Here is an 18,861-nt window from a genome sequence, read left to right on the forward strand (position 1 = left end):
AATGGCCATGTCCACTAGGTGGACTCTCGCAGAGTACCTCAGCCAGCTCGAGACTTCGCTAGCTCCGATGCTGCTTTACAAAATATCTGCACCGCAAGGCGTTGCATGCGCGCTTGCGTCGACACGCACCATCACCGGTGAATGCAGACACGTGGACTGCCAGAAAGGCAGTAGGGTTTCTACTTGCGCTTGTTTGTTTTCCACAAGAACGTGTAGCATTGCGCGCCGACAACGTGGACAAAATGGAGAAACACGTTTTGCACACACCAGAGAGGGGTTGGAGTAAAAGGGGGGGGGAAAGTAAATTACTGTGAGAAGAAAACTAAGGAGGGACTATATATACTTTGTTGCATTTTCAGTATTTACAGTATAACGACTGTTATGGCAACTTAACTGAGCTCATTTCGCCTCGCGTGCAGCTACGACACATCACGAATGCATGCATTCATGACTCTATCCCACAAAGCATTGTGGGATAGAGTAAACTCACCCTCCACAACGGCTTGCCGGTGCGTGAGATACCAGGAATTTGCAGGTTCCCCACATTCGTTCACCGCGGCCAGTGTGGAGGCGATTTTAAAGTGGACACACAACTTGTCCTCGCCTCCCCCCCCCCCCCCCCCCCCCCGCCACCTCCTTTAGGCGCGCAAGGTCGTGGCAGGTACAGATCTGTGCCCCACTCGCATGGCTTCTCTCATTGTTCGTCTCCGATTCTTGCCTGATCAATTCGACCTGCCTGGCGTCGAGGAGGATTAGCGGGGAAGAGCGGGGGAACCCCGCTACTGGCTCTTGTTCCCGACTTTTAGACGAGCTGCGTTAAAAAAAAAAGAAAAAAGAAAAAAAAAAAGCCGGCTACATACACACTGCCCTTATTTGCTGTTTGCCGCTTTGAGCAATGGCAAGTAACTATTAAAAACTCGGCCACGTGTATCGACCTTGTCATGAAAGAAATATACACTTCATTAGAGTATGTTTCACTCCCCCCCCCCTTTTTTTTTTTCTTTTTAGTCTGGATAAAATGTGATCGCAGCGCTGCCGCATCCTCGTGACGTCACGCTTTGCATCTGACGTCACCACATTCAGAGCGCATGCGCGACGACCCTGCCGTCGAGGCAGTAGTCCTCGCTGCTTTCTCGCTGTACTTTGGTACGAGGGAATGGCTTGGAAATTCCATTGTGATTTATTCCCAGTGAACTTTAACTCCACTCCTCTATAGGAGTATCATTTTATTCTCACTCCATTTTGATCTCGAGGGCTCAGTGGGTTTGCCTTGGTACAAACACAACGTACTACTTCTTACCATTGTTGTCTTTGCGTTGCGGCAGCGTGTTTTTTTTTTTTTTTTTTTTTTTTTTTTTTTTTTTTTTTTTTTTTTTTACAGCTGCATGAACGAAAGAGAGATATACCAAATTGAAGAAAGGGGGTTGTCTGCAGACACCACGCCCTTTGCGGAAATTCACGTCCATTCTACGCCGAATGTCAAATGTCTCGCATGGCGAATCCAGCCTTGCGACGAGTACTTTATGATGTGTGCGTGTGACAGTTTGCTCCATCGCGAGCGCCAACCAATTACTACGGACGCCCTCCCGGGCCTGCGGGCTCGCGCCCGGGAGCGTAATCCGATTTCGCGGGCACCTCGGTGTTCGAGCCTTAAACATCGCGAGAGCTTTCTTTGATCCCGGAAATGGTGCGACGAGAGAAAACGGTTTCTGTGTAACCATGCGCCGAAGTATACCTCGAATGTAGGTCGATATTTTTTTCACCCCGTCCTTTTTTTTTTTTTTTTCCTTACTGTATACTGTTTAATGTTATAAAAGCGACTTGCAACCGTGGGTGATTAAAGAATGTATTTACACGTGGTTACAAACCGTGTCGCTTATTAATTGCAAAGTTTGTATTATGAGCCACGATTACTCCCACAGCAAAGGAAAATAACAGTATTAATAATAACGTATAGACTCGTGTAAGGGCCGCACCCCCAACTTGGCAGCCCAAAATGTGTAAAAAGAATTTCCATTGGAGAAGCAGTCGCGTTCGGTTCCGCGTGCCGCTACTAGATGGCGAGAGCAGGCACCTCTGAAACAATGGTGCATCCTGTGTGTGAAGTAGTCGCCGACTGCGCCGGCACCATCTTGACCAAAAGTTTCGGCCCCGTATAAGGGCCGCACCTCGTGATAATTGTGAAAAAGAAGTGCGACCCTTACGCGAGTCTATACGGTAATACTATTCGCGGTGGCTTTGGTGTTGCACTGCTAATTGCGCCAGGTCCCGGAATTCGGAAACGCTCGTGCTCTTGTGTTTTGGATGTATAGTTAGTGCTGTGATCGGGCGTTGACCCCGCGGAGCGCCAGCCGATCACGGCGAACGCGGCATTGGTAAACGAGCCGACGCCCTCGTCAGAGCCAGTTCCAGCTGCGACGATTCATGGCAACCAGTTGTACGTCGCCAAATGGGTTTGGCCAACTTGCAAAGTGGCATTCCTTCAAACTATAGCACTTCGTGATGCCTTTATCTCCCCATCGATGACATGTGTGCCTTTGTCTTTTTCCATCCCATCTCGGAGATACTATAGTATATAAAACCCTTAACGCGCGGACGGTATCTCCCTTTCGGTGAAATTCCCTTATGGAAGGGCAAATGTCCGAGCTCCTCCTTTTTGGGCCTGAAGGGGGCAACCACGTGTGCAACTCTTCGCCAACGCAAACTGGACGAAACACAGTCGTGCCTTATTAGCGCTTGCAAGAGCGATTTTATAGGTAGCACTGACGCAGTGTGACTAGGTATACACTACATTTTTTAACGTTTTGTCAGTTTTAGTTTAAAGGAGCAGCTCCTTGCTGCAATGGTCACTGAGAACATACAAAGACGGCGCCATGTGTCAGTGGCGAAACTCCTCTTGTTAAGGGGCCCTTCGGCGTAAAGGGTTGGCGTCCCTAATGGCATCCCTCGTAATTCGGCCAGTGCGCAGTTTCGGGACGTTAAACCCGACAATTTCACAACAACAATAATAATAATAAAAATAATAATGTTTTTATCCAATTTCAAAGCTTTACCAAGGTGGTTTGACTCGACGCGCGCCTCGAAAATGGTGGCTACTGGCCATGTATGCTGTGCCACACGGTTAAAGTAAAGTGCACTTTGAGCGAGTGCACTTCAGCGCGCTGAGTGTCACTTTGGCGGTGTGCTGCTACACGAGAAAGAAAAGTGTTCTGTCAAATTGATGACCATGGCGACCGGGAGTCAGACGGGAAAGCATATGTTTATTAATATAAAAATGTGTGCACGAAAACAGTTTATTATTGTTAAAAACAACATTTACAATCCACCTTTATAAGCGCCGGCAACGACGGAAACTTGACCAGCAACAGTCAAAACGACTCGATTCGCCAAACTGCGTCATTATCGGGCGTGGTCGTGAACAGCCCGAGAGCAAGAGTGGTTTTTTTTTTTTTTTTTGCTGTTCTTGGTTTTTTTGCGGTGTAGCACATTTTATTATCTTTTAACATTAGCAACTTAACACAATGTTATTAAAAATTACTCCTGACTCTTCTTTCAATATCACTTTATGTATCTTCTAAGCATTGCTAACGAGGCTACACACTTTGCCGCCGCGAAGTGAGTTCGCCGAACACACTCGCATCGCCGGCGAGTGCACTCTGCAGTGAGTGTCACTTAAAGCGTTCCCGTGTGGCAGCCTGCGAATGACACTAGCGGCGAAGTGCACTCGCTCAAAGTGCACTTTGTGGCACGGGTATTAGCTTGTGAACATCGAATCGCACCTAAGGTTGTCCCGGTTGTGTTGGTGGCAGCCGGTCAAAGCTAGTTCGCTTCTTTCACGCGGCGGAGTGAATCGCCGATTCGCTCAACGGACCGAGCGAATGGGGCTCCGCTTATGTGAATCTGACAAAGTCGAGTCGGCTTGGCGGGTCGAAATCCGTTCGGCGGGTTCGTGGACACGCTAGCGGGTCGGGTCGGGCCGTGGAAGCGTCGGGGCGGATTGGGTCAGCGGTACGTATTGCCGAGGGGCGGGTCGACCGGCTTGGGCAAGTGCTTGTTTAAAGTGCGGTCGTGTCAGACCAACTCCTGCGTCGAGTTCGTAACGGAACTGCGTGTAAAATCGCTGAGCGTGCAACTTCTTTATGGCGCGAAAAGGATGATCGTAAGCGAGGGGCTCGATTTTTGTAATAACAACCATATGAAGCCCAAGGAATTTAATTGAATTTTGGGGTTTTACCTGCCAAAACCGCGATTTGATTGCGAGGCACGCCGTAGTAGGGGGAGGGGGGGGGGGGGACTCCGGATTAATTTTGTTTGACCACCAGGGTGATCTTCAACATGCCCTCAATGCACGGGGCGTTGCTGGATTTCGCCCGCATGGAAATTTCAGTCGGAACAAATTAGATATTTCCAATTGTGTGTTGGGACACCCATTGGAAAAATCCAACAGGTCCAATCGGACCATTTGGTTTTTTGAGCTCAATTGGACCCAGTTGGTCTCTGAATTGGACTCGTTGGGACCAATATATGAATAACAAAGGAAACTAAAAAAAAAAAAAAGGCCTAGATGGGCCTTAACCTTTCTACGACACGGATATTCGTGGAACTCCTTTCTATAAGCGTACTCATGCGTGAATACACTACGGCAAGTCTCTTCATTGACCTACCCAACATTCACCATTTCACTATGAGAGATACATGTCAGGTGTTGTATATGTAAGCAAAAAATTGGTTGACCAAATGGTGCCAGTGGTTCATGAGAAATTGGCAAATATATTAAGAGATTTGTAACATGACAGAAGGCTAAATGCTTCTCTCTATTGGCTAAAGAGAAGCTAAATGCTTCTTGCCCACACCAAAACACAGACATTGTACTTGAAAACTAAAAGTATAATTTTGCCGTTATTATTATCACCGATTTTGTTGTTTCACGAGATTACTCATCTAGTGACGTCCAATTGGGTCCAGTTGGGACCAATTGGTATACCAAGCTCCAGTGATGGCCAGCTGGAACCAACTGGACTTCTCATTAAGCCCAATTAGAACTTGGACCTCCGATGTCTACGAATGGGACCCAACCTATGCTTTCCTTGGGTGAAGCCCAAGGGAAGCATACGAGAAATAGATATTTTACAATATTGAACTGTAGAATTATGAATGTTAGTTAAATCCACGATTAATTCTTCGTCATTCGTCGCAATTAAGGTGGTATAAAACTTTAACGCTTGGCCTCAGGTACTAATCTCGTTTTCTAAACTACTCACACCATATGCACTCCCACAATGCCGCGCACATACATCGCGGATGGCGGCCATGTCCACTGAAATTTTGACAGCAGTAGAGTCTACTAGAATACACTCTAGACAGCAGCAACGCGCCTTGTCTTCGTGACGTACGTCATGTTATGAACTTCAGGAGAACGGACTTGTGGGCTAGTTGAACTGGCACACAGGCTGGACGACAAAGGAGACGATATACAAAGTGTCATTTGTCTCTTCCGTCATCCCGCGTGCCCTTTTGCGCTCTACCTCAGGTTATAAACTTTTCAGTCAGTCACCAGAAGCGAAGTGATACCACTTTGCTTCTGCATGGTGACTGAAAAGGACTGAAAAGGTATGATAGGTACGATATGAGAGGTCTCTACTTCAGTCGTTAACACTGCCTCGCATCTCTACACATACAGGCTGCGCGGAGCGATTGCATCGCTATCTTTTGAAGGCTTCAACTGCGCCAAGTACGGTATAATGGATGCAAACAAACACCGCGCAGTAAACGCCGGCGAGAGCCAAACAGCGGAGCGAAGGCTCTGGCAGGAAGCCAAGCAAATATCGATGGACACCGAAGTCCGTATGGCGCCGATGGTGATTTTTTGAACGCTCCCTCTTTTGCGGAGGTACTACTGCGTGGCAGCAGATTTTGAACCTTGGTGCGACAAGGGAGTGATGGTAGGAAGGGATGCGCTGGGGGTCTGCTGGTTGCAACGACTGGTGTTCGTGCGAGAGGAGGAAAAAGACGGACGCACATCCAAGGCTTCGGCCACGCGCTGTGGATGCCGGTGGGCTTTAGCGGTCGTCGGCGCGGGCGCAAATCGTGCAAAAATCTAAACGGGGCATACAACCGGAGCTGGGAAGGGCGGGGGTCGGGATCTGGGCCGGTATTTTGTAGCGATACGTTATGCTTTATTCTATACTAGTTCTCACGGCCGTGAGCGGGATCATCCACCGCTCACGGCCGGCTGATCCCGTTGATAACGTGAGCGGACCTTCGCTCTGACCACTGACCAAGCGCGAATAGCATCGGAAATGTATCGCTACAAAATACCGGCCCTAACATCGAAAACCAGCGCTCGAAGAGGACTGGTCCCGCCCTCTGTCGCACGCAGATGAAGTCAACAAGGGCCTCAGTGATTCCGGCGCCCGTAATTCACTTCAGCTTTGCTCTCAGGCGGCGCTGTCGTTCTTCCCGAAACTACCGCGATATCTCCAGCTGTTTCTCCCCTGACGTCGTCGATCCATCGCTTTCTCTCCCCCTTTTTTTTGTCTCTCTCTTTCGATCTCCTCTGTTCGAGAGAAAGGAGAATGCGCTCCTTATTTTTTTGCTCCTCCTCGCTCGTCTCTCGTACCGCAACAAACGGTGAGCGAGGAAGCGAGTAAAAAAAGAAAGGGAAGAAGATCGCAGACGTTCGTGGTCTCATCTGAGCCAGGCGTGTGCGGAATACCGTTCAGATTTGGTTGCCGAGAGGTCGTTTCGCGATGCTCAAGGGAAAGACACCAGCGCTGAGGTAAAATTTCCGACATGCTTTGCACTCGGTACGGCGCTTGCACCTATTACGAGCACCGTCGCCACCCTTTCGCGCTAGCTGCCGTTAAAAGTGTGTTTTTTTACATCTCCTCCTTCCGATCTCTCCGCGATGTCGTAGCGAGGAAACGCGAGCTATGGAGACGTTCGTGACGATGTCATCGCTGTTTGGTCGCTGGTCGACGAGACACTTTTTCGAGTCCGCGATCGGTTCTTGGACGGCGCGTCGGTGCTAGTATGGAGCAGTCTAGTTTCTCGCCACGCTCTATAAATGGCCTTGGTCGAGTCCCGCACTCCTAACTATGTATTTTTTTTTTTTTTTTCATTCGTCTCTCGCTGTATGTCGGAGTTCACTCGCGCTCTTCGTCTCGCCACAAAGTGATTGCGACGTGCGAAGCTGTTGTATATCTCTTGGGTCAGCTGCGCCGCCCCCTGTTTAGAGGCTTGTTTCTCGCGTTTGTGTTCCTTCGCGCGCACGTAAATAAATCGAACGCGCAAGTTAACCGGAGTCTGCGCATTGTAGCTCGACGCCGTCCGGGAACGAGGTCACGGATATTTTTCTTTGCTTTGCTTGTTTTCCGATTGGTTGTGGACGGCCAAGTCAGCTGTTCCGCGGCTCTCGCACGTTCCAACTGCACTTTGTTGACAACACTGGTGCACTTATGTGCTGACCGCACATTTTACCACGTGCATTCGCTTTGCTAGTGTGAATCGATAAATAGGTCGTCTCGAAGAAAACGTTTTCGTGCGTTGCATTTGTCGCGTTCATTTTCATCAGTGCATATGTGCGTTCAGTTGTGCATGGGCGCCAGCACTGTGACGAGATGGTGGGGGCGAGGAGGTGAAGGTGGGGGAGGGGGTTCCTGTTTCACAACCAGAACACTTAACCTGTAACAGCGTTATGTATCCGCTTCGCGTGTATTTTGCAATATCTATGACACTTGGCATCATGTGAGAAAAATTCTGCAGAAAAAAAATTAAATTATTGAATCACCTGTTTTATTGATTAGTGAGCCGCTAATCATGGATTGTTTTGAGGTCAATGCATTTCAATAGGGGCGAAATCCAAGAATACTTGTGTACTTAAATTTAGGTGCACGTTAATGAAACACAGGTGGTCAAAATTAACTCGGAACGGCGCGTCTCATAATCAGATCTGCTTTTGGTACGTAAAACTACATAAAGTTAATTTTAAAATTATTTTTGTTTTGAGGCGATTGAAATCACGGGTACGTCACGTTGGCTTGGCACGGAAAATGAAGACCCGATTCTACTGGCCTGAAAAGCCACTACACTCTGCCTGCCTGAATCACTCTTTACAGAGGGCCAATGATCTACTGCTGCGTTCCTTTTTGCCGATCATCCAAAAACAAAAAACAGCCTGGTGTGATCTTCCACGAGTTCCCGTCCGACCCCGTGACTCGCCAGAGATGGCTGAAAGCAGTGGCTAGAGAAAATGTCTGTCCCAAAGGGGCTTCGGCCACTAGCGTCGTGTGCTGCCTTCACTTCACGGCCGAGGACTACGCCGATGGGCCCCTAGTCTGCCACAACTTGAAGCCTGGGGCTGTGCCGTCCGTCTTTCCTGGGAGACCACCATGTGACCCTCCTCCTGTACACAGAGCTGCTAGTGGACGAGTGGTCTGCTTCAGCTTTCTACTCTTGGCTTTTTTTTTGCTTGCTTGATTAGTGAAGTCATTCGAGAGACATTTTGCTTCTCTTTGCTTTTGAAACAGTTTGTGAGCAATTACTGCCTGCCAATTGCATGTATGGCCAGCTGTTGCAGATCGTTGCTGATGCATTTGGCAATGTCATAATTCGGCAGCAGCTTGTATTAGCCTGTTGAGAAATCGGTTTCGTAAGGTACTTCGTATAGTCTAAGGCCCGTTTCACATGGCGCGAACTTGACCGCATTTTTGCACTTCCGAATTAGCAGTTGCGGCAAATGGACTGTCGGACCCTTTTCGTGCGTGTGATTTTTCGGAAGTGCTGAACTTTGCGAAAATGCACATGCGGCAAGGCCGGGGAACCAATCACATCGTGTATGATAGACACGTCATTGTGGCCTGCCTACTTCATTTTTGTATTGATAAAGTAACGCATATAATGCACTCAAATACAAGCAACTGTCACGAAAAGAGTTTCTAAGTTGTTTTATTTTGTTTTCACCAAAGCAAACTGATGCCAAGAATAATTAAATCCTCCGCTAGGTGCTTGCAAATGCGAAAATTGCAGCTGCAGTGCTCGGTGCATGTGAAACAGCAATGCAAAGTTCAGATTTGCAGAAATCGTAGCTGCAAGAAAACAGCGTAATATCGCATCATGTGAAACAGGCTTAAGTTGATACAAACTTGATCACCACAAAGTCATCATGTTGCATAAATTGCCATCAGAAGTTAAGCTTGCATGTTTTACATGTGAATTGCGAACCGGTTACATTTCTTGAAGAAAAAACAATCGTTATCTTCGTCATTCTTTGTACACGCACATCATGGCTGCTAGAAAGGCACTGCAGAATGTTTCGCCTGTCTTGGCGTATTGTCCGGTTGAAGTTTTCATTCATGTGTATTCTGAAAACCTGCTCTACATTCACCTTTTATAAGCTAAATCAATCTTATTACTTCATTTTATGCATCAATTTTTGTGGGATTTGTGAAGGTGGTACACATAATCAATTCATTGGGTTCCTTTCATGTAAAGTAGGTGGCTATGTCCATATATTGTGTACAGAAGCTTTCAAATATACCTTTTTTCCTGCATCTGAGCACAGAATGTCATCAAGGCAACTAATATGACTTCTTCCATCCTGTGTATTGCATTCAGTGATGTGCGTCAAATGTCTCAACATTTTTCAAGTGACTTGGTGCAGTCACCCCAAGCTACACTTTGTGGAAGTAGTAGAAAAAAATGTACGCTTAGCCAATGCAAAGATAAAACGTACATTAATGTTTTGGTGCCCGTACATGTCCCTTGTTCACAAAAGCGAAATGCGCAGCAACTGCAGTTATATGTACACTGGATGACATAACATTTGTGAGTAAATATCGGGAGGGGGGGAGGAAGGAAATCCCGTACGTGTGCCAGAATGTCCATATATTTTTTATTTATTCATTGGTGAGTGTATGTTTTCTTCTTCCACTGTTGGCCACTTGTGCTGCTTGAACTGCAAATTAAACCCCACACAGACAGAAATTGTAGCCACTATGCAAAAAGGCATGTTGCACGCCGGCATTTGCATAAGGCACTAAATCTCGACGGGCTTGACCTCTACGCAGGCAAAGTGATGCAATGTTTCTTTAACGTATAATTCATATGCCAACAATGTATCGTGAGGGAGAAATCTGTCTTGGTGCAAGTTAATCCAAAATGGATTAGCTTGTTGGAACGTCGCATGAACTATTCTATGGTTCACCGCTGGAATGGGAATTTTTATTCATGGAGAGAGAAAAAAAGAATGATGCCTGCTCTAGATTGACCAATGTTATGTGAAGGAAAACGTGTTGCTGAAAGTCGTTGGTCAGGGACAAAGCATATGCTGCAGTCCCGGTGGCCATGCTGCAAAGTCTTGTCCGACTTATCTAATGTTCTGTGGGGTTTATTGGGCCATGTGCAACCACAGAGGATCAAGAAGACGCATGGGCCGGACTTCCTGGAGAACCTGGACAGTCCGACGATGGATGTGACCGAGTTCTTCGAGGAGGACGAGCCGCACTGCTTCGTCTGTTACCTCTCTGTGCCGCCGACCAGCAACGACTACAAGGCACTGCTCATCTGTCGAGACTGCAACACTAAAGGTGTGTGATGGAACTGCGGGGGTGCAGCGCTGTTGTTGGCTCTGAGTAGCTGTGATACCAAACTGGTAGTCTCAGAGGCTTTGGTGCTTCATTTTATTTAGTGATAGCTCTGTTGGGATTGAGCATGGTGGACTTCACTAAGCAGATCCACAGGAGACTGAAGCATGGACCGTAGCATTTTCTTTTTTACCTACATGAGCGTACGCATTTTATATAATGAGTACAGTTTTCATGAGTGCAGTCTTCATCTTTAGCAATATAAGTGCGACAGCATAAATATATTGCACCATAACAGCAGGAAACTATATGGGAGACTCTGTGTACACCTGTTTCTGCGACCTTCGACAGTCACTGCTGGTAACATGTTATGATTAGCAGAGCATTTTATGGTTGTGGTATGTGTATGTACTATGCTCACGTAATTAAATGTGTCAGTTTAGGGCTAATGCGCTAACTTTCATTTCCATCATCTCCAGTTCTGTTCGTTTGTCATTGGTGTAGTTGTGGCTTGTACATTAGATCAAAGTTCATTCATCTTTAGTAACCAGATTAATAATAGCATGACATCACACTCTTGAGCATTGCATTTATTCTTTTCAAAGTTTTTCTGTCGCGTTTCATTCCGCAAGTACAGTACACAGCGGGTAGCAACACCAATGGCCCTAAGGACTTTAGAGAGAGAGAGAAAATGATTTAATGAAAGGCAGGGAGGTTAACCAGGACTGAGCCCGGTTGGCTACCCTACACTGGGGGAAGGGAAAAGGGGAGAGAGAGGTTAAGGACTTAAGTTTCTAACTCGCTAAGGACTTTAAGTTTCTAACTCACTAGGTATACTGGGGCACCTAGATTTGTGATTACAATTTTGAAATGTTCTGTACTCAATATCGCAAACTCTTGTGTGTATGTGCCATTTATGGCATTGTGTTTGGCCACCAGTAAACGCCATTAATTGAGAAAATCACCTTTTAGAATTGATTAGAACAACATTACGGCAAGAGGTTTTGGATGTAAACTGTGAAAAAGCATAAATTTAGGTGAGGAAATGCAATTAAAGCTGTTGGACAGGGCAAAATGCAAATCCATGTCGTGCAGTGTTGATGTGTGTCAGTAGTGCACGGCACACATTGGCTGCAGTGCTAGAAAGCATAACTGCTGTTCGACAACTTTTGAGATAACAGACGGCACACATTTAGAGGCACACTAAATGTTAATGCTAGTGTGCTTCTTTAGAAGCGCAATTTCTACACTTTGTGCCACATTGCATTCTCGTTTCGATAGATTTTATGCTGTGCAAAAACATTAGACATTCTTCATTCTCTGGACAACTTTATAAGTCCACTTGCTTTTCCTGGATATGTGATTGTTTAGCTGTCTTATAAACTTGTGTGAAGGCAACAATATCAGAGTTGTGCTTCAGGGTGTCGATGCTCTGCCCACCTGAATGGAAGCTGACAAGATGCTCCATCACACACGCACAATGCACAATGAGGATCTTGCACTGTCTCGATCTTTCGAACTTTCACACAACTGCAGTTGAAAAGACAGAAGGGATACAGTTTGTACTCGTGGCACATATTGGGCCGTGTTGACTTTTGTGTGTGCGCTTGCTGTTTCATGTACAAAAACAACTCACAATCAGACCTGCTCTGCAGCAGTTTTCTTTTGGTTACCCTTGAAAGCGTGAGAGTTTAGTTGGCTTCTTCAGTTCACAGAGGCGTTGCTGTGCAACATCATTGATTTTCGTTGAGCTTGCGATAGTGATGCCTGGCGAGAACAGGGGGTCGGCACGACTGACCCGCCGCGGCATGCGCTTTCGTCCGTTTCTGCGTGCAGCTCATCCTTCCTGCCTCAACTACTCTGCGGAACTAGCAGCTGCAGCCCGGCTCGCAACGTGGCAGTGCGTCGACTGCAAGACGTGCTCGGGATGCAGCGCGACTACTGACAATGTGAGTAACTCCTGGGAAACGAACAACCATAGCTGTGTAGGGTTTGGCACTGACGTTACTGGAGAGAAACCTCGTTAAACTACAGGGGGAATTGTGAATATTAAAATTGATGTGCACTACAATGTGTAGCATAATACTGCAAAGTAATCAACAAACAGGTTCATTAGAAAACATGGGAAATGTAAGAAAATATAACTTTGCAATTTGAATTATATTTCGTCGTAAGACAAACATGAATATTTCTTTGACTGTGCACCTCTATCTAAAAACAAAAAAAACATTTGGGTTCTTTTTGCAGCGTCGTTATTACCAACATTCATCCGCTTTGTGTGTGTTTCTGCAGAATTAATTCGTCATTGGGAATTAGAAATAGTAAATTAATTTTTCTACACTTTGGTATGACGACTTTGAGATGTGCATTTTGTAGCTCTGGTAATTGGTTTTATGTGGTTCAGTTGTGCTGCCTGCTGGCCCTGTTACATTGCTAGCGCATTTGAGCATCTTGCATTCATAACTAACTCATTCTATCACATAATTTCCTACATTCAGCTCCTGACACTGCCAAGTATAGATGTCGCTACTCATGGATGACATCTGGTCAGGGGCAGTCACTGCACTCGATCATGTTTGATATCCTAAAGAATCCCTTTAGTGCTATTCATTGCCTGAAATGTCGAGTGGTAGCACGTAGAAGCGGAATGAGTGTAATCATCGCCGTACAGAGGCAGATTAGCTTCACAGTGCTTAATTGAGATGGAAAACCACAATGACCATATTGCCTAATGAATTACATTCGCTCTCGCTCTCTGTTGTTGCTCGAGAATGCGCTCGTGATAACAGATCAAGCATGATTTCAAAACATAGTACTAGTAGTACTTTCCTGACAGACAGGCCCATCGTTTATTAAGTTTGTAGGCATGCTAAGAGATGGTTGTGGCATGTTCTAGAATCTATCTTGTCACAGCGAAGCGACCGCATAGGGACGATTTGATGTCACATGTGTAAAAGCGGCCGTCATTTGATTCAACAACCGCTGAGTGCGCTTGTTGCTATCGCCACCACAAAGCTGTATTTTACTTTAGAGGGTGCACATTTTCGTTGCTGCTTGCCTACTTTTTCCCCTCCACGCACATTCGTGACAGTCAGAAGCCAGAACGATTAAGTTTAGATAAATCCATGTACTGGACCCATCATTCCCATGTTGGCATACCTGCCGTACTAGCAGCACATGCAGGCACTGGTTCTAGATTTCTCTTTTGTACTCCTAGTATAAAACGCTATGCCCATATTAGCACCTCAAAATTAACAAAAGTGACTATTCCTTTTCTGATAGTAAAGGGTGTTATTGCAGTAACTGACATAATGGAAAGCACGAGCAAAATGCATTTGCTTCTTCACATCAATACAAAACCTGAAAGTAGCTGCAGTCCAGAAGAAAAAGACAGCTGTCACCATTGTATTTTTGGGTTCTAATGTCAAGGCAGGCCAAACAACTGCAAAGGACATAGTTTATTTGCTCCTTTCTTATCAAGAGCTTACCATAGACTTTCTGCTGGATTTTCATTGATACTTGGTTGTGAGATGATAATAGAAACTACTAGAGTGCTTTTAAGCTCTATTGATCGCTTTTAAGCTCTGTTCAATCCTCTGTATATCTCATTAGGGTGCGAGACATTAGAAGTGAGGAACAGACAGTAAAATTTCAACTCATTTTCTTTCTTAACTGCATACTGCATATATACTGACTCAAACCTGGATCACACTGCAAAATTTCACACCACTAAGTAGGCAATTTATAATTTGTCTATGTGGTGTTTCTTTCTGGAATGGTCAAACTCTATTTAGTACTTGAATTACATTAATTCAGCGTCGGTTACTTTGACCTTTTTAACCTGACCGTGTTTGAATGTGCTGAAAGGCATGAATTCTCTTATATGGAGAAAGTGGCTCGTTAACTGCAGCTGCTGCATATTGAAGCATTGAGCAGAGCAGACCACTGGTCTTGATGGGCAAAGAACACCTATATTATAGTGTACCAAAAGCAACAACTGTGCTCAGGTTACCGCAGAAATTGCAGCCAGAGTGCTAGCACTCGTGCATCGTGTCAGCTGTGTCGTGTAAGTCTTGGTGCACAGCCAGACGAGCCCTGTCGGCGTTGTCTCCCCTCTCTGTCTTCCAGGACGAACTCATCATTTGTGACGGCTGTGATCGAGGTTACCACATGGTGTGCCACAGGCCCAAGCTGACGCACAGGCCACAACGTGAGTTATCCACGTCTACGTTCTCCTTGACGCTGTGTCTATGCTCTGTTTCACACATAGCTGGCAATGCTGGGGAAGCTACACCGTAGATGCCTCATTGCATACATTTCCCCGTGCATTTGTTTTTAATCTGCAACACTTCCTATGGAACAACTGCTTCGTACATTAATACGACAACTTTGAACGTAAGGCTACGTTGTCATGTATTAGTATTTGTGCATGTTTGTGCTTCCTGTGTGTGGCGTACTATGTTTTGGCCGTGAGCGCAGGCGGTGCACTGTGGTCACTGGTCGCAGATACTTGTCACTCCACTCGTTTGATGGTAAACAGGTTTACATCTGCGACGCCTTCCAGTTAATAACAATGTAATTTCTTGCTACATAAGTGCATGATTTCTTGGCCACGAATACGAGCAGTGAAAAAAGTCTCTTTAGCTTTCGTAGCTCTTGCCTGCTGTGTGAAATAGAGTCATTGCAAAGCTGTCAGCAATATGGTTGTGGGAATACTCGAATAATACAAGTACGAATCGAATAGTGAATGTTAGAATATTCGGTATATTCGAAAGTCCAACTGGGGCCGGTGCCTTGACACGTACAGGGTTCCCATGGTGCACCATCTCTGTCAGTACACAGTTCGTCTAGGTCGACCTATTCAAATGATTCACGCGATGCAGACATAGGGAACAACAAAAGTAGCGTGTGTGAAAAACAGGGAAGCATGTGTGAAGATCAGGCCGATCAGCCACCAGAAGGCACACAGATCATATCGTTAGGCATGTCCACGCGCGTGGGTTTATGCAGTTTGGAGCTTTTTGCCCACATGCGAGCTTAAAGGGCAACTCCAGCGATTTTTCAAAGTGAAATGATCTCAATGAAATTTGCCAAGTGCGTTCTTCTGCACACTTCCATCATTTCTTGAAAACCATCAGGCTTGAGAGTTGTGGATATTCTTTACAAATGAATATTGTTAGTTTCCTCGAACTACTTGCCATGCCTACTCCCCACTTACTTCACAGCATATTATATGTGATGTGCTTCCCTGAAAAGGGGTAAAACACTTAAAATAGCAGTCGCAGGTATAAAACCAGTGATCGGGGCTACCCTTGGTCTTCACGTTGCAGCACGATATGTTGCATATGGGTGTTGGCTCTCGCGGTGGCGGTCAAATGTGAACGGCGATTCGTGGCCATTGAATATGTCGGAATTGTAGCTGTCACTGTTTGACAGATCCGAAGAGCTGGTGCAGCACACAAACTTGGCACGCATGCTTTCATGTAATATCTGGGCCCGTGGACATGAACACCTCTACAATGGCCATCACTTTCACCCGTATGTGTGATTGCGCGACCAATCACTGATAAGCCACCTGAAGGAACATATTAACAACACACTTTCCCAACTGCTTGCAGTCCGCCATCACATCAGCCAACAGCAAATTTCTGTCATGACCACACTGTCTAGCCCATTAGGCCTAATCGTAGCTGCATCATCCGTGGTTGGGAGCTGGTGACTAAAATTACATTTTGGTGCTGAGTAAATGCAGATCTATTGGCAGCAATTGCACGACACTCAGAAAGCCTACAAACCGCCTCGCCAATGAAAGCGAGTGTTGAGGATTACCGTTGTTCACAGCTGCAATGCTCACATAACACCGTACTGTGACCCCTCATTCCGAATGCCACTCATAGGCACACATCATTCTCTACTATTAGGTTTGAGCGATCTGTCACAAAACTAGGTTTGAATTTACATGACGGGCTCAAAAATATGTTACTAGTACACTGACCACCCGGCTGCAGACCCATTTACATGGACAACAGATGGACACAGACGGAGGAGAAGGAGGGGAGGTCACGTGGTCGATCTTGCCGTAGGCCTCCCAATTTGTGAACCTACGATAGACAAAAAACAACACTTAATCTGACAATTAGTGCCTACTTCGGTCGATCATGCAGCACCGACTGCAACGGTGCCAATCACATGATGCACCATCCCCGCTTTTGTCTTTTGCACAGATAGGCCTTCACAAGCTGACTGTAACCCAGCGAAACCACCTGCCATGGACAAACCCTTTTGTTTCCTAAAAGAAAACTAGAAAGCAAAACTTTCTAAGCAATAGAAGATTGCTGTTAAGTACAGCATGGCCTGCTATTAAACTGAAGAACCTCATTGGTACTTAGGACAACATAACAACTATCTTCTGCTTTCAGAGGGGAAAAAAAGCACTCGATTCTACTCGACAGACATTCTATCGATAAAAAAATTTTTCCACGCCTTCGCATAAGAATTGAGTTATCAATGCTTTTTGTGTTCCCTTTGATAAAGGTAGACCATACTCTATATCTTGATTCCCAAGTACCTAAGTTACTGATACCCAGCAACATTGTTTGCTACGTAATGTGGGTAGACTGCAGATCATGCGCAAAGCCATGTTTTTTTTTTTTTCTTGCATAAAGTTCGTAAGTATAAAGTTCTGTGTTAAATTTTCTGATATTCGATAATGGATTCAATATTTCCATTTTTTTTCTTGATTCGATTCGATATTCGATTCCAAATCTATTATATTCGGTATTCACACAGCCCTAATCTGTAGTTTACAATGTGCCGAGCAGGAGTGCAGGTAGCACACAAGAGGCCTAGGCGTGCACTTAGGCTGACGTGGAGGCAATGTTGCCCAGCCTTCTCCCAAGCCTCCTGGAGTGGGCACGGGTTTGCCTCATAGTGTCTGGTCTTTCTTTCTTTCTTTTCTTCTAATGTTTCCCACTCAGTATATAAAGGAGGGTGGGGGAAAAGGCACAGAAAGACTGCTTCGGAAACCCTCAGCGTCCTGAAAATATATTATCAAGGCAGGGCAAGAAATGAAAAAAAAAAATAATAATATGCAGCTCGTGTGGCAATAACGTGTGGCACACACACACACACAAAAAAAAGAACACCGTGGACGCATGCACTCGAGAATGCTTAAACTGCTCACGCAACAATCTCATATATAGCTCCTGCAGAACTCTCCGGTGGAGCTCTTTCTTTGGAGCTCTCCTAAAACTCGTACATTAAACTCGCAGCTGATGATGGCAGGCAGCTAATATGGCACCATCTCGTGAGCATTGCTGAAGTTAGGGGTGCAACATTTTGTGCACTCTTTCACTGTGTACATGTTATGAAACTGGAACCACCTTCCTGCTAAAACATCATTTCCATTACGGGTTGCTGTACCATAATACTCTCTTTTTACGTTTTTATTATGCATTTTTTTATTCTTTCTTTTTATGTTTCGCTTGCTTCTTTTACAATTGCATGACTTGCCATATTTATTGCCGTTGTTGTTCAAGAATCTGCAATTCATTCTTCTCTACAATGTTTCCGCACTTCAGGGTATATGAAATAAATAAATAAATTAGAACATGTTTCCTTTAAATTTTAAAATGAACTCATTGCAGGCAAGTGGCTGTGCAAGGCTTGCTGTGATGTCACGAAGAAGACTGCTGGTGTCAAGATCAAAACTGGTAAGCAGTAGCAAACATTTAGGCTGGCCTTTTTGTGTAGTGCCTTCTGGAATTTGTACTGCCATCTTAAGGTATTGTTTAGCTTAGTTGTGTTTCACTGTTCTCTGTGGTGCAGAAGTGGACAACTCGGTCGGGCTCCCGACACCATGCGACTCCCCCGTGCCAGACGAAGAGCTCAAGGGCTTCGACGGAGAGCACACTGACCTGTAAGTTCTTGAAGTTTTTTTTCGTGGATTCGTATGGGTTTGGTGGTTGGATTGTTTTACTGCAGATGCTACTTTTGTGCATTTCTGGGTTTGCTGTGGAGGTTACATTAAGCTTTCTTTGTGTTGACTGATGGGTCTAGATGCTTTGGTTTGGACGATGGTGATTGGACTGAGGAGATGTGGGTGTGGGTGTTCTGGAGAGGGGCAACACTGAGAGGAGGAGGAAAGTGGGAGGGTGGGTCAGTAGCATGGTGCTGATTGGTTGACGCAAGCAATGCTGTCTCAGGGTGAAGGGAGGACCCTTGCACAGCAGTGGTTGGTCAGCACAAGTGACGATGTCGTCAGGCCATGGCAGTGGAG

The 18,861-nt window shown here is 45.7% G+C and overlaps 1 protein-coding gene across 2 annotated transcripts in view; it reads left to right on the forward strand.

Moving 5' to 3' along the window:
• The window catches only part of LOC119432942 (atherin), a 36,223-nt gene that overhangs the window by 7,557 nt on the left and 9,805 nt on the right, over positions 1–18,861 (forward strand). Inside the window, exons 1-7 of one of the 2 annotated variants that reach the window (XM_037700088.2) lie at positions 6,632–6,778; positions 8,118–8,433; positions 10,412–10,586; positions 12,420–12,532; positions 14,712–14,793; positions 18,230–18,295; positions 18,411–18,501. In XM_037700088.2, the coding sequence (XP_037556016.1) occupies positions 6,750–6,778; positions 8,118–8,433; positions 10,412–10,586; positions 12,420–12,532; positions 14,712–14,793; positions 18,230–18,295; positions 18,411–18,501 (872 nt within the window). In that variant the 5' untranslated portion in view covers positions 6,632–6,749. Of the gene's footprint in view, positions 1–6,631; positions 6,779–8,117; positions 8,434–10,411; positions 10,587–12,419; positions 12,533–14,711; positions 14,794–18,229; positions 18,296–18,410; positions 18,502–18,861 lie in introns of those variants that run through there. The other variant, XM_037700086.2, reaches the window with a different exon arrangement.

Source organism: Dermacentor silvarum, chromosome 11, assembly GCF_013339745.2.
Source record: "Dermacentor silvarum isolate Dsil-2018 chromosome 11, BIME_Dsil_1.4, whole genome shotgun sequence".
Classification (NCBI taxonomy): Eukaryota; Metazoa; Arthropoda; class Arachnida; order Ixodida; family Ixodidae; genus Dermacentor; species Dermacentor silvarum.